This window comes from Megalops cyprinoides, chromosome 8 (assembly GCF_013368585.1).
Source record: "Megalops cyprinoides isolate fMegCyp1 chromosome 8, fMegCyp1.pri, whole genome shotgun sequence".
Lineage (NCBI taxonomy): Eukaryota > Metazoa > Chordata > Actinopteri > Elopiformes > Megalopidae > Megalops > Megalops cyprinoides.
The window spans coordinates 6116029-6133762 of NC_050590.1; the positions used below are offsets into that span (position 1 = coordinate 6116029).

The following is a 17734-nucleotide window of genomic DNA, read 5'->3' on the forward strand; positions in this document are numbered from 1 at the left end:
CACACTGTACGAATGGTCCACCTCGAACGCATTTATGCGCATATTAACTCAAACCCCGCAGACCGCATTAGTGGTCCTCCGACTGCAGGGGGAGCTCTCACCTGCAGGTGCGTGCAAATCCTCCTCAGCACATCATACACACTGTCCCGGGACAGCAAGGACACGAACACGTACTGCAGGAGAGAGGAGGGGGACATGTCAGCGCAGATGCATGCAAGCACACTGCGGCAGAAATGAGCAGGAGAGCACCGCGGTGCACACTCATACACTGTGCACTAATGATGACAACAACAACGACGACAACAACAACAACAATAATAATAAACTTTATTTCTTAATTACTGCGCAGTCTTGAAACATGGTGCTCAATGTGCTTCCCAACGAGTTAAACTCAAATTTCTCACTGCTGTAAAATCACATTCCCGAAAGCACAATACACTACATAGCACTGATAGGGTGATTTAACTACAAAAGTGCAAGTACAGTTAAAAAAAAAAAAACTGTCATTCAGATTTACACTATTTGTTCAATTTTGTAATTCATGCACCTGAACAACATAGCAAACTGACATTTATTGACTATTTTTGAAAACCACCCAATATCCTGCCAGCCCTGATTTGCTCTGTAAGCTATTTTCATTCCAGGCCATACACAGGTGCCAGCCAAAAACCATTACCTTTGTCATCAAACACAATAAAACTCAATGACTAGTGCTTGCACTACGTGACCCACAAACTAAAAATCGGATTTGATTCGAACTGTCTGGCACAAGTTTGTGTTTTAATTGACAAAATAATTTAAAAAAAGGACTTTCTCACTCTCATTCTGGACAAGACTGGATTGGGCACAGCCAATAGTAAATAAGCTTATCAGTGAGGTAGCAGATAAGGAAAGCGGATACTGTAAGTTTGTGAAACAGCCTGCCAATTAACGCCTGGCACTGATCAGGTCCAAACACTGTCGCTGGCTAGTTAAGATCAGATGGTATCATTCTGACTGTTTTTGAACCATAAATACCAGCAATACCCCTCGCCACCCACATAGAGACCACATGCGAACAGCTGCCTAAGGTATACGTTCAATCCTGAAAATGAAAGCGAAAAGGTGGTAGTGGGGAAAAAACGATTGATTTAAAAATACGTTACACACTAAAACATATTCCGACATTAAGAGGCCAGCTGTACTAACAGATCTGGCTTAACCTTCACAAAAGGCAAATGGTAGGGAGCTCATTTTAGGTGTGTGTATGTGTGTTTGGCTGTGGGGATACTGGGGTGGGAACCATACCTTCTGACTGGTATCTGTGGTGATAGCCAGTCCATTGGGCACCAGGCCTGCTGTTTTGTGCTTCTTCACCAGCCGCACAGAGACAACAGGAATAGCCACCTGCAAGAGAAGCAAAGACGGGCAAGGTTAGTCCATGCTCTCGATGACCTTCCGGGCCCGCACAACAGCAGAAACGGGCACGGCCAGGGAGAAAGGGGTTCCGCTTTGGTCAGGGAGATGGAATGACCAGAATATTCTCGGACCATGCGGCTTTATTGTTGTACCATAAGTAGGAAATGCCAACTTCACTTGGACAGAGGGATCAGGGGGTCAAAAAGTGCAAACAAACAAAGAACTTAAAAAAAAAAAAAAAAACGGGGGCAAATAATGATCTACTCCAACTGAACTGCAAACACGGGGACAGCCACAGCAGCAGCTTGGAGCGGGCTCTTATTGCGCTGAGCTGGACTTACTTGATTCAGGTTTCCCAGCAGCCTTCTGGGGCAGCTGCCTCTGACAGCACGGGTACGGCGGGATAGGATAGTTTACATATCTACTCAGCCAACCCACTTCTCCAGCATAGGCTGCGTACCATACATTTTTACAAGCCATCCGTTTTCACAGTCAGACGTTCACTCAGGCGATTCAGGTTAAGGTCCCTGTGTATGATCTGAATCTGGCTACAAGCCCAGTTCCCAGATGCTGTTGACTGCAAGCAGTGGTCCTTATATAGCTCAAATGAAAATTGCAGCTTTGAAGGTAATGTTACAGAATCTGGATTAAATTAAATGAGGGACACTGAGTAGTTGTATAGCTGTAGAAGTAATAACCAAAGAATATGTCAGAACATGAAGTAAAGTAAGATTGTTTCTCGTTCTTTCACGCACACACGCACACACACACACACACACACACACACACACACACACACATCCATGGCGGGGGCTACTGTTATGTTTACGAAATCCGTCATCGGATGTTTAAGGTTGGAGCTTCATACGGAGTTTGCTACCTGTTGAAGGTAGTTTATTGCTCCACTAAACTAATAAAGCCGATCCGATATCCGCGGCAAACCCGTCCGCTTTTGTTTTAACGGCACCGCGAAGGTGCGGGCGCACAGGCAGCCATGATTTAAAAACCGAAGGACGCGGCCGCAGCCATGAGCAAACACATGTGAGTGTTAAAAAAAAAACGAACGGCATCAATGTTAGGCCTGAGAGAGAGTAGTAAATGCAGTGAAATAGGACCCTCTTTGAGGATTTCTGCGCAGGCCGGTGGTCAGCGGAACATTCAGATCCCCCGCCCGGAAGGTAAACGGAGCGGTCAGGGTCAGGTGTCCTCTGCCGGGACCCCCCGCTCCTCTCACACGACAGCTGCAGGGCCCTCACCTTGATGTCCTTGCCAAAGAGGTTGGCGTAGAAGCACAGCCAGTTCCTGGAGATGTAGAGACGTCCCTGCAGGAGGATATCCCTGAGGAGGGCGCAGGAATAGACTAGGGAGGAGAGAGAGACACACACACACAGGGGTTACACCAGGGAGAAAAACTCCACTGTGGGCTACTGCTGAGAATGGAAACGGGGGTCCCTACCACCAAACCACAATACGACTTAGCAAAATCTATACCAGTCACCATATCCATCTGCTAACAGTTGTATATGATACATTTCCTTACATAATTATCATTTAGCAGATGCTCTTACCCAGAGTGACTTTCATATGTTGCAGATTTTACATGTTATCCATTTATACAGCTGGATATTTACTTGAGTACCTTGCCCAAGGGTACAGCAGCAGTATCCTAGCAGGGAATTGAACCAACAACCTTTCGTTTACAAGCACTGCTCTTTACCACTATGCTACACTGCCACCCTTCAGTGAGAAAGTGAGAGCCATCAGGCCAGCTGAAATTACTGAATATGACTAAATATTTTTTTGATAGAACAATTTTCAAAAAATCAAAATTTAAGACCCATGTAATCACAAGTGTTACTTCATTGGTACTGTGTAATTGAGTTGAAACTCTTCTCTACTGCAGATAAAAGTCCGGTCCAGTACAGTCAAAACGTTACATAATGTTTGACAGTGACTTTTATGAGAATACCGATAAATTTTGAAGATGAGTAAAGAGCACTGGCGCGCGCATGTCCAATAGTGCTTTTGGTGTGCCACCTCAACTTTAATCTTGCGTTTCTGGATTCATATTTCCCATGCTGAGCACCCATTAAGCCACCCAGTAACCAAACGGGCACACCTTTTATTAACTACAGGTAAAGACTTAAGTTCTGAGATGCAGCTCAAAAACATAAATCAGCGAGTCAAGAGGCTCAATTCTCAATCCAGACCTGACTTGCGGACACGCTGGCCACACAACGTACGGAGGCAGCAGAGTCTCTCACCTTTCATGAGGATCTCCTCCTTGGGCACCGTCTGGAACAGCTTGTGGTACTGGGAGTTGTACTTGCTGACCGTCTGTCCAGAAGGAGAGGGGAGATACATGAGAGGCACCATGGAGCTTCGCTGCAGTCCAGCCCTGCTTTTTGGAGGGCAGGGGCTCTGCACAAACCCTAGCATGTTGGTCTTCGGGGGAAAAAAAAACCTTCCCTCCTCTGACAGGCGGTACGGTAATCAGAACCCGGCAGGGACCTGGTGCCCCAATGCAGGAAATTCCCGCCTCATTTCACTACACAGGAAAAAGCTTTGCAGCATTTGCATGCGTGAGAGAGAGAGAGAGAGAGAGACAGAGAGACAGAGAGACAGAGAGACAAACACCCTTGCTGTGGTTTGTGCCAGGCTGTCTGAGGAGGACTGTTGGTGTCTAACGTGTGCTCCTCCCTGACCAGACACCTCCACAGACGGGAGCCTTAAGATAATATTCATAATTCATAAGGCATGATCCAATAAGCAGAGCATTCCCTCTTAATGTTTAACCCTGACGTTGTGCAATGGGACTGTTATCGCAGATGTACAGAATGGAGAAACGGTGGACATTACAATGGTAATGACTTTTAAATGAACTTCCGGGATCTTTTCTTTTTTTTTGCAATTGCCTGTCAAGGTTGCCACCGCAATTTATCACACAACTCAAGGTTAGGAAATAAACCTGATCGCTTTCAGGAAACCGTGGAAAATGCATTGGGTCACACTGACACACTAACACCAAAAGTCAGCTGCTCCTCCAGGTTAGACACAGTAATATTTTCCACTGTGCCTTCCTGGTTTATGTTTGACAGCTCGCTGACACTCACTCGCACGTCTTGGTGAAAAATTCTCCTCCATCCCTGCAGTGGTGGCGAATGGGCTGGGTCTGCGCTGATCACGCTATTCTAGGATCATGACTAAACACTCCTCCCTCAGCGGCCGCTGAGTTTCAATATTACTCCCATTGCTTTTGGATCATACGCGTGAAAGAGCTGGGGATTATGCTGATGATTGGGGTGTGTTTTGCGCGTCTGTGTGTGAAATCCCTGTTCCTGGAACGCTAGCCCACAATGATTCAGTGTGTTGTTAAAACAGAAGGAAATAAAGGAGGCATTCTCACCGATCCACGGTAGCACTTCTTCACATCCTCGTAGGAGAGGTCGTCAATAAGTGGGACCCTGTGAAACACATTTGACAGGCGGTTAAAACATGAGGTGCAGCCAAGATGTTTTCAGACAGCTAAGAAACGGCTACCAAGGTCTGCTGTTATAATGGAGCTGAGACCCCCTGAGATAAATAAAAATAGTTATTATTTCATGAAAAAAAAAACATCAACATAATAAGTTTCTTGCCACTTGTTAATGCTTAAATCCTCCTGTGATATTATGATGTCATAATATTCCGCAAATGACACTGAACGTCTGTGAAAATTTGTCTGCTCTTAACTACAGCAGAAGGCACAAGCTGAAGGCCCTGAACACACATAAGCACACGCAAACACATGCACACACACGCACACACAGGCACGCACACAGATGTATGCCCGCACACACAAATTCACACACACACACAATGGAGGCGTGCACCCACACGCAGAAACCGCAGTGGAATGGAATACGAAAAGATTGCCTATTCAAATTCCAAGTGAATATGTCAAACCAGGTGGAAGTGGGGCCAGGTGTCGCCTTTGCATGCACTGCGTTGAGGCCTTTATCTCATAAACGCCTGAGAGACATAGGGCAAGACATGCTGCACTTTAATACAAAGTCAACATCGACACCTCCACTTCACTCACTGAAGCTGACTGCATTCAGGAGTCCCACAAAGACACAGCCTAGCCTGAACCCTGATTTCCAGCATGGGCCAGCTGGACAGAAACTAGCACATGCTGTCTGTCAGTAGAAGTATGTGTTTGCATGGGGGGTGGGGGGGTGGGGGGAGCTGGCTGTCCTGAAAAAAAAAGGGGGGTTTTGTATTTATTCACTGTTGGAAAGAACATTAAACAAGCCTGTCTTCCCTGTCAGTCAGCAGACTGCACAGCTGGATTCTGGGTAAACAGCAGTAAGCAGTGACAGTGAGCCCTGCCCCATGCTCTGTGTGTCCCCTCTGCTCTACCATAGCCCTTCTCCCTCATCCTCTCCATGTTACCAGGGCAGGGGTGACTGCTGCACCAGAAAGACGTGAGGTGAGACAAGGTGTGCGGAGAACGTGTTCCACAAGGTGAGCTGCGGTCTAATGATTCAAATGCAGTGTTCGCCAGTGTTCAAACAAAAACGAGGTGTGTTAAAGACCTTCGCTTCAGCTCATCTGCAGTGACCAGCACTCAAACACAGCCAAAGCATGTTTGTTTAAACAAAACAGAACACAAATTTATGAGTAAACCCACAGCACCCCTGTTGACTTTTACGACTGACTGTGGTGGATTCTCTAAGAAACCTGAGAAATTGTGAGCACTGCGGTTGGACGGCCAGGATATTATGTCACAAATACCTGGAAAGCAGCTTACCAGGAATGAAGTCCATACAATGATGCAAATTCTATTGCTCTTATTCAGAAGGTACGAATACAATGAAAGGACAAATAGCACTGCATTTACCGTGCGGTGAACTTTGACACCTACGACTCAGATGAACCCCTTGCTTTCCCAACCAGAAGGCCACTCAGAAGCCAATATCAAAAGCAGTTTCTTACAGTGACTAGGAAATACTCATCTCCAGTATGCAGTTTTACAATAATAAACTGCTGTTTAGAATCACATTTGGTGGAACAAGACTTATTCTCTTGAATGGAGTGCACTGAATCATATTAGACTAAAGACGTGGCTCTGTAAGAAGGACATATGAGCTCTCATTAAAAAAAAAACAATGAGGGAAAATAAGACTGATTCCTGGTATGAAACTTAAGTTACGATGAGATACTTGAGACACTAAATGTTTTCAGTCTGAGTGAAAGGAGAATCGGAGGGGTTTGATTTAAATGTTGATAATTTTTTAAAGGGATTAATAAAGTGGATTAGAGAAGCTATTCCAGGCTGAATTCTGTTAGCAGAAAATGAGGTCCTGGGTGGAAACTAGTTAAAGGTTAATTTCACACTGACAGTATTTTTCCCCACATTAATCAGCACAATTGTGTGGCAGAGTAGCATAGTGGTAAGGAGCAGGACTCATAACCAAAAGTGCCTGCTGGGGCACTGCTGCTGTACCCTTTGGCAAGGTACTTAACCTAAAATCGCCTCAGTAAATACCCAGCTGTATAAATGGGTAACATGTAAAAAAACTAAAAATTGTAACCTATGTAAGTAGCTTTGGATAACAGTGTCTGCCATATGTCAATAATATAATGCAATGCAATAGTTTCTAGTACTTGCACTGGTAGCAGAGAGACTTAGAGAGTTGAAGATCAGGTTTGACACAATGCTAGACACACTCTACAGACTTCCGCTGGCTACATGGCTATTCTCATCAACTTCTTGTTCTTTTTATAAGTGACCTGACTCTGACCAGTGTGGTGAGAACATATTACCCAAAATAACACTTTCAGGGATTGCGATGACTCATGTGATTGACCTCTGAAGTAATCACCCTGATTGAATTCACATTATTCAATTAATAAGCAAATGCCCGTATCCAGGGTGTTGAAAGGCATAATATGTCATCTTTTAACTGTTATTCACATTAGCGGGATTTGCTCAAGGATATAGCAGTAGAGTTTGCCATTACTCGGTGATGTAATTACATATCGGTAATCTTATTTACACTGCCCTTTTCCTGTAAACATTTAAACACGTGCCTGTGCTTTACAGGGGTGGGAAAGAACTCCTCTAAAAATAGACCACCGACCCCCGTCCCCCCCCCACCTCCTGACGGACACAGCCCTCCCTATTTGGTATGATTGCACCCTCACCCATCACAGGGTACGAGTTGCAGGTTCTGGGTCCTCTGGAGACCCACCCCCCCCCCAGGGTGAGAGCCTGGGGAAAGGCCGGAGTCACCTCTGGCAGAACCACCTGGTATCAGTGTGTCTGTCACCTTCTGCCCCGCTGCTGACAAACAGCCCGTGAGTACCCAAAACAGCACATGTCTGAAAGGGCAGGCGTACGGGCCTTCCGCCGTACGCTGAGAGGGTTCAGACGATTCCCATTAGAGCACCCCTCCGAAATCCAACCCCCCGCCCCCCCGCTGATGTTTCCAATTTTGCCAATGCAAGCTACCGGTTAAGGTGACAGAGGTAATAATATGATGGCCTTAAACCAGGTCTTCCTGGGTAGCCCACCTTAAATCAAGAAATCAACACTACTTGACACCCCACCCTTCCATATGATGGAACCCCCACCATATTTATAGCTTTATTACCTCAACATATATAGCATCAAGCACAGCCCCTCAACATAGCCCACAGCATATCTAAAACTCAGTGGTTGAACGCCTCACACCAACAGTATTTTTCCTTAGAAAACCATTCCCACGCACAGCCCATGGGAAATTTATCTACATCCTGAGCATAAATGATTAGAGACATTTCAGTGGAAAAACAGTGTTGTTATGATACCTGCCAACATTTTGCCCATGAGTTACAGCTAATTGCAAACATGTCAGAGATGTCATAATAAAACACATCAAATTATGGATTATGACCAGACTTCCCCTTTAAGCAGGCTTATTGCTCTGAAAGGATGATGAATGAGTCTGACTGAGGTGTGCTTACACTGGGGCCAGTGTGCTGTGCTCTGGTTCTCTCCATGGTTTCTGAATATTGAGATTGTACACAGTGGTGCAGTGCGGAAATGAGTATGTGTGTATTAGAGTGAGAGAGTGCATGCTTATGTGCGTGTGTATCTCTGTGTGTGGGTAAGGTATATATGTTGGCATGCATGTATGCGTGTATCTCTGTGTGTGAGAGAAAAAGAGTACGTGTGTATTGCATGTATGTGTGTGTATAGACGTAATTTGGTTCAAATATGCACATGCATGTATCTGCGTAACAGAGGAAGAGTGTGTGTGTGTGTGTACACATATACTGTAAATGGGTTAGTGCCTATGTCAGTGTTTGTGCAAGAGACAGAGAGATACACAGAGAAAGAGAGAGAGAGAGCAGAGTGCTCCAGGCCTCTAAAATCGTGTGACCATGCTGTTCCCTCCTGAGAGCCTGGCTTGTTGACACACACTGAGGTTTGCTCTGTCCCACTGCCAGACCCAGTATAGAACTCAGCTGATAATTGACCCTCTGTGGATCTCAGTGCTGAGGCAGCTCTCTGTGCTCCCAGCAAACACACACACACATTAGCACACACACTTGCACACACACACATGCGCACACACACACACACACACACACACACACACACACACCAGCACACACACACACGCACACACACATGCGCACACACACACACATACACACACACACACACACACACACACGCGCACACACGTGCGCACACACACACACACACCAGCACACACACACACACACATGCGCACACACACACACCAGCACACACACCCACACACATGCGCACACACACACACAGACACACACACACACAAACACACACACACACACACACGCACACATGCGCACACACACACACAGACACACACACACACACACACACACACACGTGCGCACACACACACACCAGCACAGTCCTGCCACCCTCACCCCTACCCTCCTCACACATCAGCTCTTTCTCATCCTTCCCCTCACCATGTGGGGGATTACGGTAATGCGCTGTAATGAGCCGCAAGGCTGTGTTACGCCTTTTTTTGGGACTGACACTCATCAAATATTCTGTCTCCGCTTCCACTGAATTGTCCTGAGGAAGCGGTTGTGTGCGTTAATAAGATCCTGTGTGAAAAAAAATGACCGCTGGTGCCAACGTGAGGGAGGAGCAGCTTTTAAACCGAGCAGGCTGCAAGTTTAAGAGCAGGCCACTCGAGTCTGACGAGAGACAGGAAAAGGTCAAGAGAGCGGCCCCTCAAGAGAGCCGGGTCTGAGGCAGAGTCTTCCTGTAGGGCGTGTGAAGGGAGATGCAGCCCAGACAGGCCTGAATAACTGACCCCTGGAGGCTGACTGATGCTGACGTCACACACCGGGAGGAACACTAGGATGCCCAACCACGGTTCGGGGGCGAGAGAGGGGAATGGTTCTGGGAAGTAGGGGCTTTTGTGGGTGCACTCAGAGGGCAGCTAATGCAAGCCTTGTGCTCTGTACGAGCATTCCCCTATGGAGGGGTGCTCCGAAGGGAATCCTCAGAAACCCCACAGGGTCGGTTCCCACGAGTCCAGAGCAGCCATCAGCAGCAGGTGTTCCCCAGGCAAAATGTGTGCTGTGCAGTCATGTTCTGAGACATTCCAGTTCCACACACACAAGTGACTGGATCACGCTCAAAGTCACGTAAGCATGACATTATCCGCTATCCTGTAATAACAATTTTCCAGAGGGTACAATCATCAGATAAGGGTAATGTCGTCTATCATCACTTGTGTCATTGTTTATCATGTGCACTCATCAGATAGGTGTAATGTAATATACCTCCCTTTTTTGGCTAGTGCTGTGATATGTGTATTTGTATTGTATTTGTATTGCTGTAATGTTATTTTGTAAGTCCTGCCCAGGGACTATGACGCAAATTAGCTTGTGAGCTAACCCTAGCGAGGCTGAAAGGATGTGTGTGCCTATTTAATAAACGCATAAATAAAACAAATGACTCTGTGTTCCCTGGCAGCACGCAGGCAGAACGGCGGGCGTGCTCGTTAACAGGAAAGAAGGACACTATCACGCCGCGCTTTCCGACGAACTGACACCTTTGACAAATCACTATTTCCATCCAATTACAAGAGGCGTGCTGTTCCTCCTCCCTCCTGAAGGAAGCTGGCGCAGTACAAGGACGACATACAGCAACTCCGTTTAAAGCTGAAGCCTTTTCAGTGAGTGCGGTTGCTGGCTGGACTACTTTTACTTTTTATGAAGCACACTTTATTCTGGGCCTCAGGCACACACGGAGTCTCCTGAGATAAGGTGAGCGGAGCCTCTCGGCTGCCCGTCATCTGCCTGCATAAACAGGTTCCACAGTGCTGCTCAGGTCCCCCCGGTGCGGGTTGCTCCGCTAATTGAAAAACACAGGCGTTCCGCGGGGACGCCCCGGTCTGCGTCACCCTCCATTATTAAAGAAGTCTTAATTAAGATTAAATCCAACCCGAAGTGTAAATGATGCCAGATCTGCTTCTCCACATCCTGGTGAGGCTGCCCCCGTCCCCTGTTTCAAGGCCTTTGAGTACGAAGGACTTCAGCAAAGTCTAGGTGACACATGCATTTACATAAGTTAACTTGTGGTAGGGCTGGAATGGTGTTATGCTCACCCTCGCTGGTCTAGGAGTGCTGTTTTCCTAATGCGACACTGTTGCTCATTCAAATTGAGTGGATACACTGTTGTATTGTGCTGGAAGTCGCTCTATATAAGAGCATCTGCTAAATGAGCGTGATGTAATGTAATGCATTTCGGATACCATTAAATTAACAGCTGGAGATTCACGTTTGTCTGGAGCAATATTCTGAAGAGGTTTTAAAACAGGAGGGGTGGTATGGGTTACCACGGTGTCCTCCGTTAGTGTCATTTTGCCATTTTGGCACCAGAGCACGAGGCGGAGAATGGCTGTTCTGTGCATCCAAGACAGTGGTGGATTACAGAATACTTCCCCTGCACGGCACTCCATATCAAATCTAACTAACCATGAGCTAACTCATCCTACACTTGGAAGGGGAATACCTCCCAGCCGCATTGAACATAGCCCGTCCCATTAGCTGATTGGAAAAAGTGGATTGGCCCTAAGAGGTCAAGGGTCAAGTGTCAGGGATCAGGGGTCAAGGGACAGAGGTCACAGCTGAATCCTTGGCCAAAAGCATCTTTACATCATGTTACAGCACAAGAAAGCTGCTCACTTTGCCCTCACTGGCAGAGGAAGATGCAGCACCGAAGTGAATGGTGAGAGAGGTACACTGCTGTAGAGGACATGGTTTTCCTCTTAAAAAAGTGTGTAGAGTGCTGCTATTCAGTGATTAAGAGCATATCCCTCCTGCCAAATCAGGCCCTAAAGGATTAGCGATTCTCACTGATAGAAATCTCTTCACTCTCTCAGGTCTCGATTGTCATTCCGTTAAATGTCTTAATCAATCCTGTTTTAGAACACGGGAGCCTACATTTATATCACTTTCACTTGTTACGTAACTCTTAACATTTATTTATATAAACTACACCCTGGTCGTGTTTTTCTTCTAATCTAAAAATATATTTTATATACAGAGATTGAACGTGAGTGACAAAAACAGCATTGGCTTTTCTTTTTTAGGCCTCAGCTCCCAAGCTCAGAAACTCTTATCAGCTTAAACAAACCACATCACACAGATCCCAAGGAAGGGACTTAAAACATCACTGAAACCAAGCATGGAGAACACTCAGATTTCAGAGAGCCGGCCCATAGTTTCCTCGAGGACAGGCTCAGAGATCGGTGCTTTCTGAAAGGAAGCCTGCTTTCAGTGAGAGTCCTGTATGAAAAAGAGAAGGCATGAAACCCAGCCCTCATTTTTGTTGCCTGCAGGCTGTAATAAAACCCTCTCCCTTCCAGGAATCGGGACAAGCAACAGAGAGAGAGAGAGAGAGAGAGAGAGAGAGAGAGAGAGAGAGGTACGTCAACGACCTGCCTGAGTAACGAGCCCTACTTTCTGTTTCGCCCACACTTTCATCCCTCACCACAGAAAACAAACAGGCGACACTTAACAAAGGAGCAACACAGACCAAACAGCATTATCGTCTAACGTTAGGACGCATGTTTCCAGTGCATGTGGGCGCCACTGATTCTACGAGAGTTTGGAGAAAACAAAACAGACAATGATGTACAGTAGACCGGCTAGACGGAGGTTTCCATGGGGCATTACTGTGGGCGGGGCTGAGCCTGAACCTGAACCTGTTTAGTTTCACAGCCTCTTCTGCATAAAGCGTGGAGGAATTATAGATGAACTATGATTTAAATAAGATGGCCCAGACTGCCCGCACCAGCCCCAGCTGCACGGAAGAGCATCAGACATGTAGTTTCAAAAGGCCCTGCCAGCAACCCTGTCCCTCTGAGGCAATGTGCCCGGGTCTGCCAGGCAGAGGTCACTGCAGGTCACCGTCTAGGAACGACAGGATCTCACACAGCGAGAGGCTTGTCCATTTTGAGTCCATTTCAGGTCATTGTCTTGATTTTTGTAAAAAAAAAAAAACCCACATGCCAACTGACGCTGTTCAGGCTGGTCAAAGAGGGACAATCTGCTCAGTTTTCCGCTGAAAGTGCTTCATCGTAGGGGAAAAAAAACACAAAAGTTAAAAAAGGAGATCCAATCATTCATTCGAAATCTGGCAAACAAAGGCTTATATTAAATGAAAAGAGTCATGTAACAGAAAAATGCCAAGTAAAAGGTCAAACACAGAATACTGCTACAGCCCTGCTACAGATCCCGAATTCCCACATTTGGGTGTGTTTCTGATACTCCCAAGTCAAAGGGTCAACACAAAAGCACCTCCCATTCCTGTAAGGACAGACTAAGTCCCAAAGCTGGAGAAAGGGGAAAGTCTTCTTTCATTAAAACCACCTGACCGGGGTTGCGATAGTCACTGTATGGAAAAACCGAAAGAATAACAAACAGTGATAGGTGACGTCACTGCTATAAACGCCTTTAGGCATAACTGTCTTTTTTCCATGTGGACGTGCTTATGGCAAGTTTCCATGCACTGCCATTGTGTTTGTAACTATTGTGATCGTTGCTGCACCCCCTCAGCTCAGCCAGAGTATGAGAAACAAGTCAGAGCTGCCAACGAAAGCAAAGAGCAGGCATCAACTTGTACTGAAGTGCAGGGAGACAAGAATGAAGTCAGGAGCAAACTGCTGTAAACTATGTTTAAAAGAAATAATAGATATTGAAGTCAGACTATGCTGCATGTATGAAAATATTTATTACTGCACCTGTCATATACTTATTTTTATGTTTGTTTGTGTACAGTTTTGAAGACAGGTTCACTTTTTAAAATGGCTACATTCTACATTAATATATTTTGTAGAATATTATAAAACAAAAAAGAATCACATTAGTATATTCTCAAATATGATTATGTGAAAGTAACCATTTTGATATATATCTAAATACACACTGAGCATTTAGACTTATGCCACATTATGTATCTTATGTTTTGGATGTCATATTTACCATATATTGAGAGACATCACTTGATATACTATTATAATATTATAATTATTACATTACATTACATTCATTTAGCAAACGCTCTTATCCAGAGTGACTTCCAGCACAATACAAGTCTATCCATTCAACGTGAATGAGCAACAGTGTCAGCCCAGACTATCAACACTCCCTGAAAGCTAAGTTTGAGCACAACATGATTCAAGCCCTACCACAAGTTAACTTCTGCAACTTGACTGGACAAGGAAGGCCAAGTATAATCGCTAGATCAGAATCCAAAACACATATTGTAATACTACACATAAAATAAACAGCAAGCAACACCAGTGGCAGGTGTTAGGGGGCGGGGAATTATATCCTTTTATTATGGGAAAGAGATATTAACCCACTTCTTTAGAATTTCCAGTACTCAGATATGGTATCTCTCTTCTCTCCACAAAGCAGGCCTGAGTGTCTCAGTTATCTGGTCTTTTGGCAGATGGTGTGCCTCATGGACAGTGAGTAGGTGTGCTCAGTCTGATTGAGAAGCTTGCCTCCCATGTGCTTCACAGGAAGTTTAAAGCCTTCTCTGACAGCAGGATTCAGATGTTGATTTGGACCACACAAAAAAGACCTTTGTATCTAGTTTTGTTCATTTTTGTTTGAAGAATGTGTATGTGTCAGCAGTCTTTTACAGTGACACACAGTTTGCAAGGCAAAAGGGGATAACGTTTTAATTTGGTGACGGTAGTGTGGTAGTGTGGGACCCTGACACAATGAACATCCTGGGGTCCAGCAGCATACCAGGCCCCACAGTCATGCACGGGAAACGATAAGCGTGTGCAATTCCTTGCCTGAACTGCGAGGGGCAGTGTGTGTCATCCTCCTTGGTAGTCTCCGCCAGATCCTGGGGGCTCAGGAGGCTGATGTCCTCACTCTGTTCCTGGTGTTCGGTCATTGTCTTCGGCCTGGGCAACACAGACAAACGCAACAGAGTCACGGTCAGTGCATTTTTCATGCAGACACACACTTCCGCCGCTAGGGGGCAATCCGCAGCTGGCATGTCCATCTTGCAATTAAAGGTGTGACTAACGGTCACCACCTCCGCCGAGTGCTTACTTGAGGAGCAAATTGACTCAACCCCCTCCCGCTTCCAAGCTATTTTTAAACTAACAGGCGCCTAGCTAGACCAGAAACGCCAGCCCCACAGTAGAAAGCACTGTTCCCTTCCTGTTCTCCAAGGCCCTGTTTATTCTCTCAATTTCCCTGGGGCCATTACAGGCAAGGCTACACAGAGGAACAAAGCTGGTCAGGCCCGAAGAGAGCGTGCACCATTTCTATAAACACTGCCTGGTGTTTGTGCAGCGGCGGGTGTTTTTAATTTGGACGTAAACCTTCGGGCTCGATGTGGAAACGCAGAGGACGGGAGCACAGAGGCACATGACCCTCAGTTCACGGTCTCCTGAAAGGGGGGAAAAGAGGTCCTGAAAATCTCGTGAACGGAAATCCCCTCATTTTCATAGGGCTTGTGAAAACAGTGGACAAGGGCCTGCTGTTATGGTTAACTTAAAAGAGGTCAGGGCGCAGACGTCACAAGGTGACACGGAGAGCTACTGTAATTAAGGACCACATTAGTCGGGCAGAGCAGCGCATTGTTGTCCTTAGCCCCTCCATCTGCCGGAGAGCAGAGTGTAAGGCTGGCTATAAACCCGGCGAAGCACAGTTCCTCCGGAGATTGCCGGGGACGCATAAACTTCAACAGGGCTGGGAGCGCACGGAAGCCGTATTTGCTTAGGAGCCCGGGGAGACGGAGGTGCACAGGCGGGCTGTGGATATGCCTGCGTGCTGCCACACAGGCGGGGGTGAGAAGAAGACCTCCACTGTTTCGGCAGCCCCAAGCTGCCACAGACCATGCTGTGATATTTGCTTTTCTGTTCATCTGAAACATTTCCTGCAAATCGCTCTGGCATTGAGCGGTGGCCCTGACCTATATGTGGCATAACACTGTACATAAATACACACGATCATACACACAGTGCGCATACTGTGCATACACATAATCACAGCCAAATATAGGTGTGTGTATGCGTGTGTGTGTGCGTATCTGTATGCATGGTAGTCTTCAGTACTGGCAGTGAAGAGTAAACAGTGTCGGGAAAAGAGGGATGGCATAATAACTGAATGATCTCAGTGCTGAATGGCTGAGAACACAGTGTTGCTAATGTGTTTGCGAATACAATAAAACAAAACCTGCACCAGTTCCAGTCACAGCGTATCAACAGAGCCATGGAGAGGCACGGTCAGAGACAAACAGAAAGAGTCAGAGTACAGCAGCAGAGTCACAGACAAACAGAAATGGTTAGGGGATACCAGCAGAGTCACAGACAAACAGAAATGGTTAGGGGATACCAATAGAGTTGTGGACCAACAGAAAGAGTCAGAGTATACCAGAAGAATCACGGACTAATAGAAAGAGTCAGAGTATACCAGAAGAATCATGGACTAATAGAAAGAGTCAGAGTATACGAGAAGAATCATGGACTAACAGAGAGAGTCAGAGTATACTAGAAGAATCATGGACTAACAGAGAGAGTCAGAGTATACAGCAGAGCCTCAGAGAGGAAGACTGACAGACTTAACATAAAGAATCGAGAGTCAGTGTTTTATCTGCAGTGTGAAAGTACACAGGGAAATTGCTCTATGCCGAGAATACCCCAGTAAGACAGCAGTGGATAAGAAATGCATCACAGCCCGGCTTGAGAGCTCTATTTGCACATCTGAGGAGTTTAAAAAAGTTGGAAGGCAAGACAATGAGAGATAATTGTGCAATTAGGTAGCACTGATAGTAGGCTCTAAATATAGAGGTGTGAAATTGGGTAAAAGCCTTAGACAGGGAAGCTCATGGTAGGGGATGACTCCTTCAGACCTATTAACATCCATGTGGCTCAGTTATTTCATTAACCTGGGTGCAAGAGAACTGTCCAAACTGAACAGCCAGTGAATCTGACTTGCATTCATTTCAGGTGACGTCTTTTTGAAAGGCCAGGGATGCAACGTCACCCAAAAATACGTTTCAGAGTGCAGATACGGACCACCTTCAGGGCTTTATCTAAGCACTTGAGCAGAAATTACTGTCATTCTTTAACCACTTGCACCTCACAGTTACTGATAATCTGTGCGCGTTGAAGGCTTTTTCTCAAGGTAAATCGATGCTCGCGTTCGACCATCGTGATAAAGGCTGATAACGCAAGCACGGCACTGTTGCAAACCTGAGAGCGGACCGACTCTATCTGACCGGCCGCTGCTCCTCCCCTCTGTTCCTGCTTTGCATATCCTCTCCTCACGTGCAAAAAAAACAAGGTCCCCAGAAGCCACATTTGCTTCTAATATCTTTATACCTCGGTCTCTCCGCCAGCTCCGCTCCCTCGCTCAGTTACGCCGTCCCCGCCGAGTTTTTCCGGCCGCTCTCACACGCTCACCTATATCAGCGCTCATTGGATTAGCAGCGATAATCTGCGGCCGTCGCCTGCAGCTATTTGTGGCCTCCTCCGGGGACAGACGGAAGGAGACAACAGAGTAAGGGATTCAGGAAGGGAGCAGTAAGCCTTGAGCGCCGTCCTGAGAGACACAGGAGAGTGGAGTAGACTGGAGCAGATGGGGATGGCAGATCTGTACTTCAAAAAAAAAAAAAACCCACACATCTCAATATCAGAGACCCAAGCCAGTGTGGTAGGAGCCTTTCCTTAATGAGATCTGTACAAGTGGCTTCACAGCAGCATGGTGGCACTTACGACAGCAGCTATTTTCTCTCTCAATTAGCACAGCAGTTTATGCG

At 46.3% G+C, this 17734-nt stretch overlaps 1 protein-coding gene across 2 annotated transcripts in view; it reads right to left on the reverse strand.

Annotated features, from left to right (window-relative positions):
• Positions 1-17734, reverse strand: part of LOC118782330 (GRAM domain-containing protein 2A-like) — a 32635-nt gene that overhangs the window by 6528 nt on the left and 8373 nt on the right. For both annotated transcript variants that reach the window (XM_036535643.1, XM_036535644.1), the window contains exons 2-7: positions 14754-14867; positions 4805-4862; positions 3663-3735; positions 2655-2758; positions 1288-1386; positions 102-173 (exon numbers count right to left, since the gene is read on the reverse strand). In XM_036535643.1, coding sequence (XP_036391536.1) covers positions 102-173; positions 1288-1386; positions 2655-2758; positions 3663-3735; positions 4805-4862; positions 14754-14857 — 510 coding nt within the window. In that variant the 5' untranslated portion in view covers positions 14858-14867. The remainder of the gene's footprint in view (positions 1-101; positions 174-1287; positions 1387-2654; positions 2759-3662; positions 3736-4804; positions 4863-14753; positions 14868-17734) is intronic.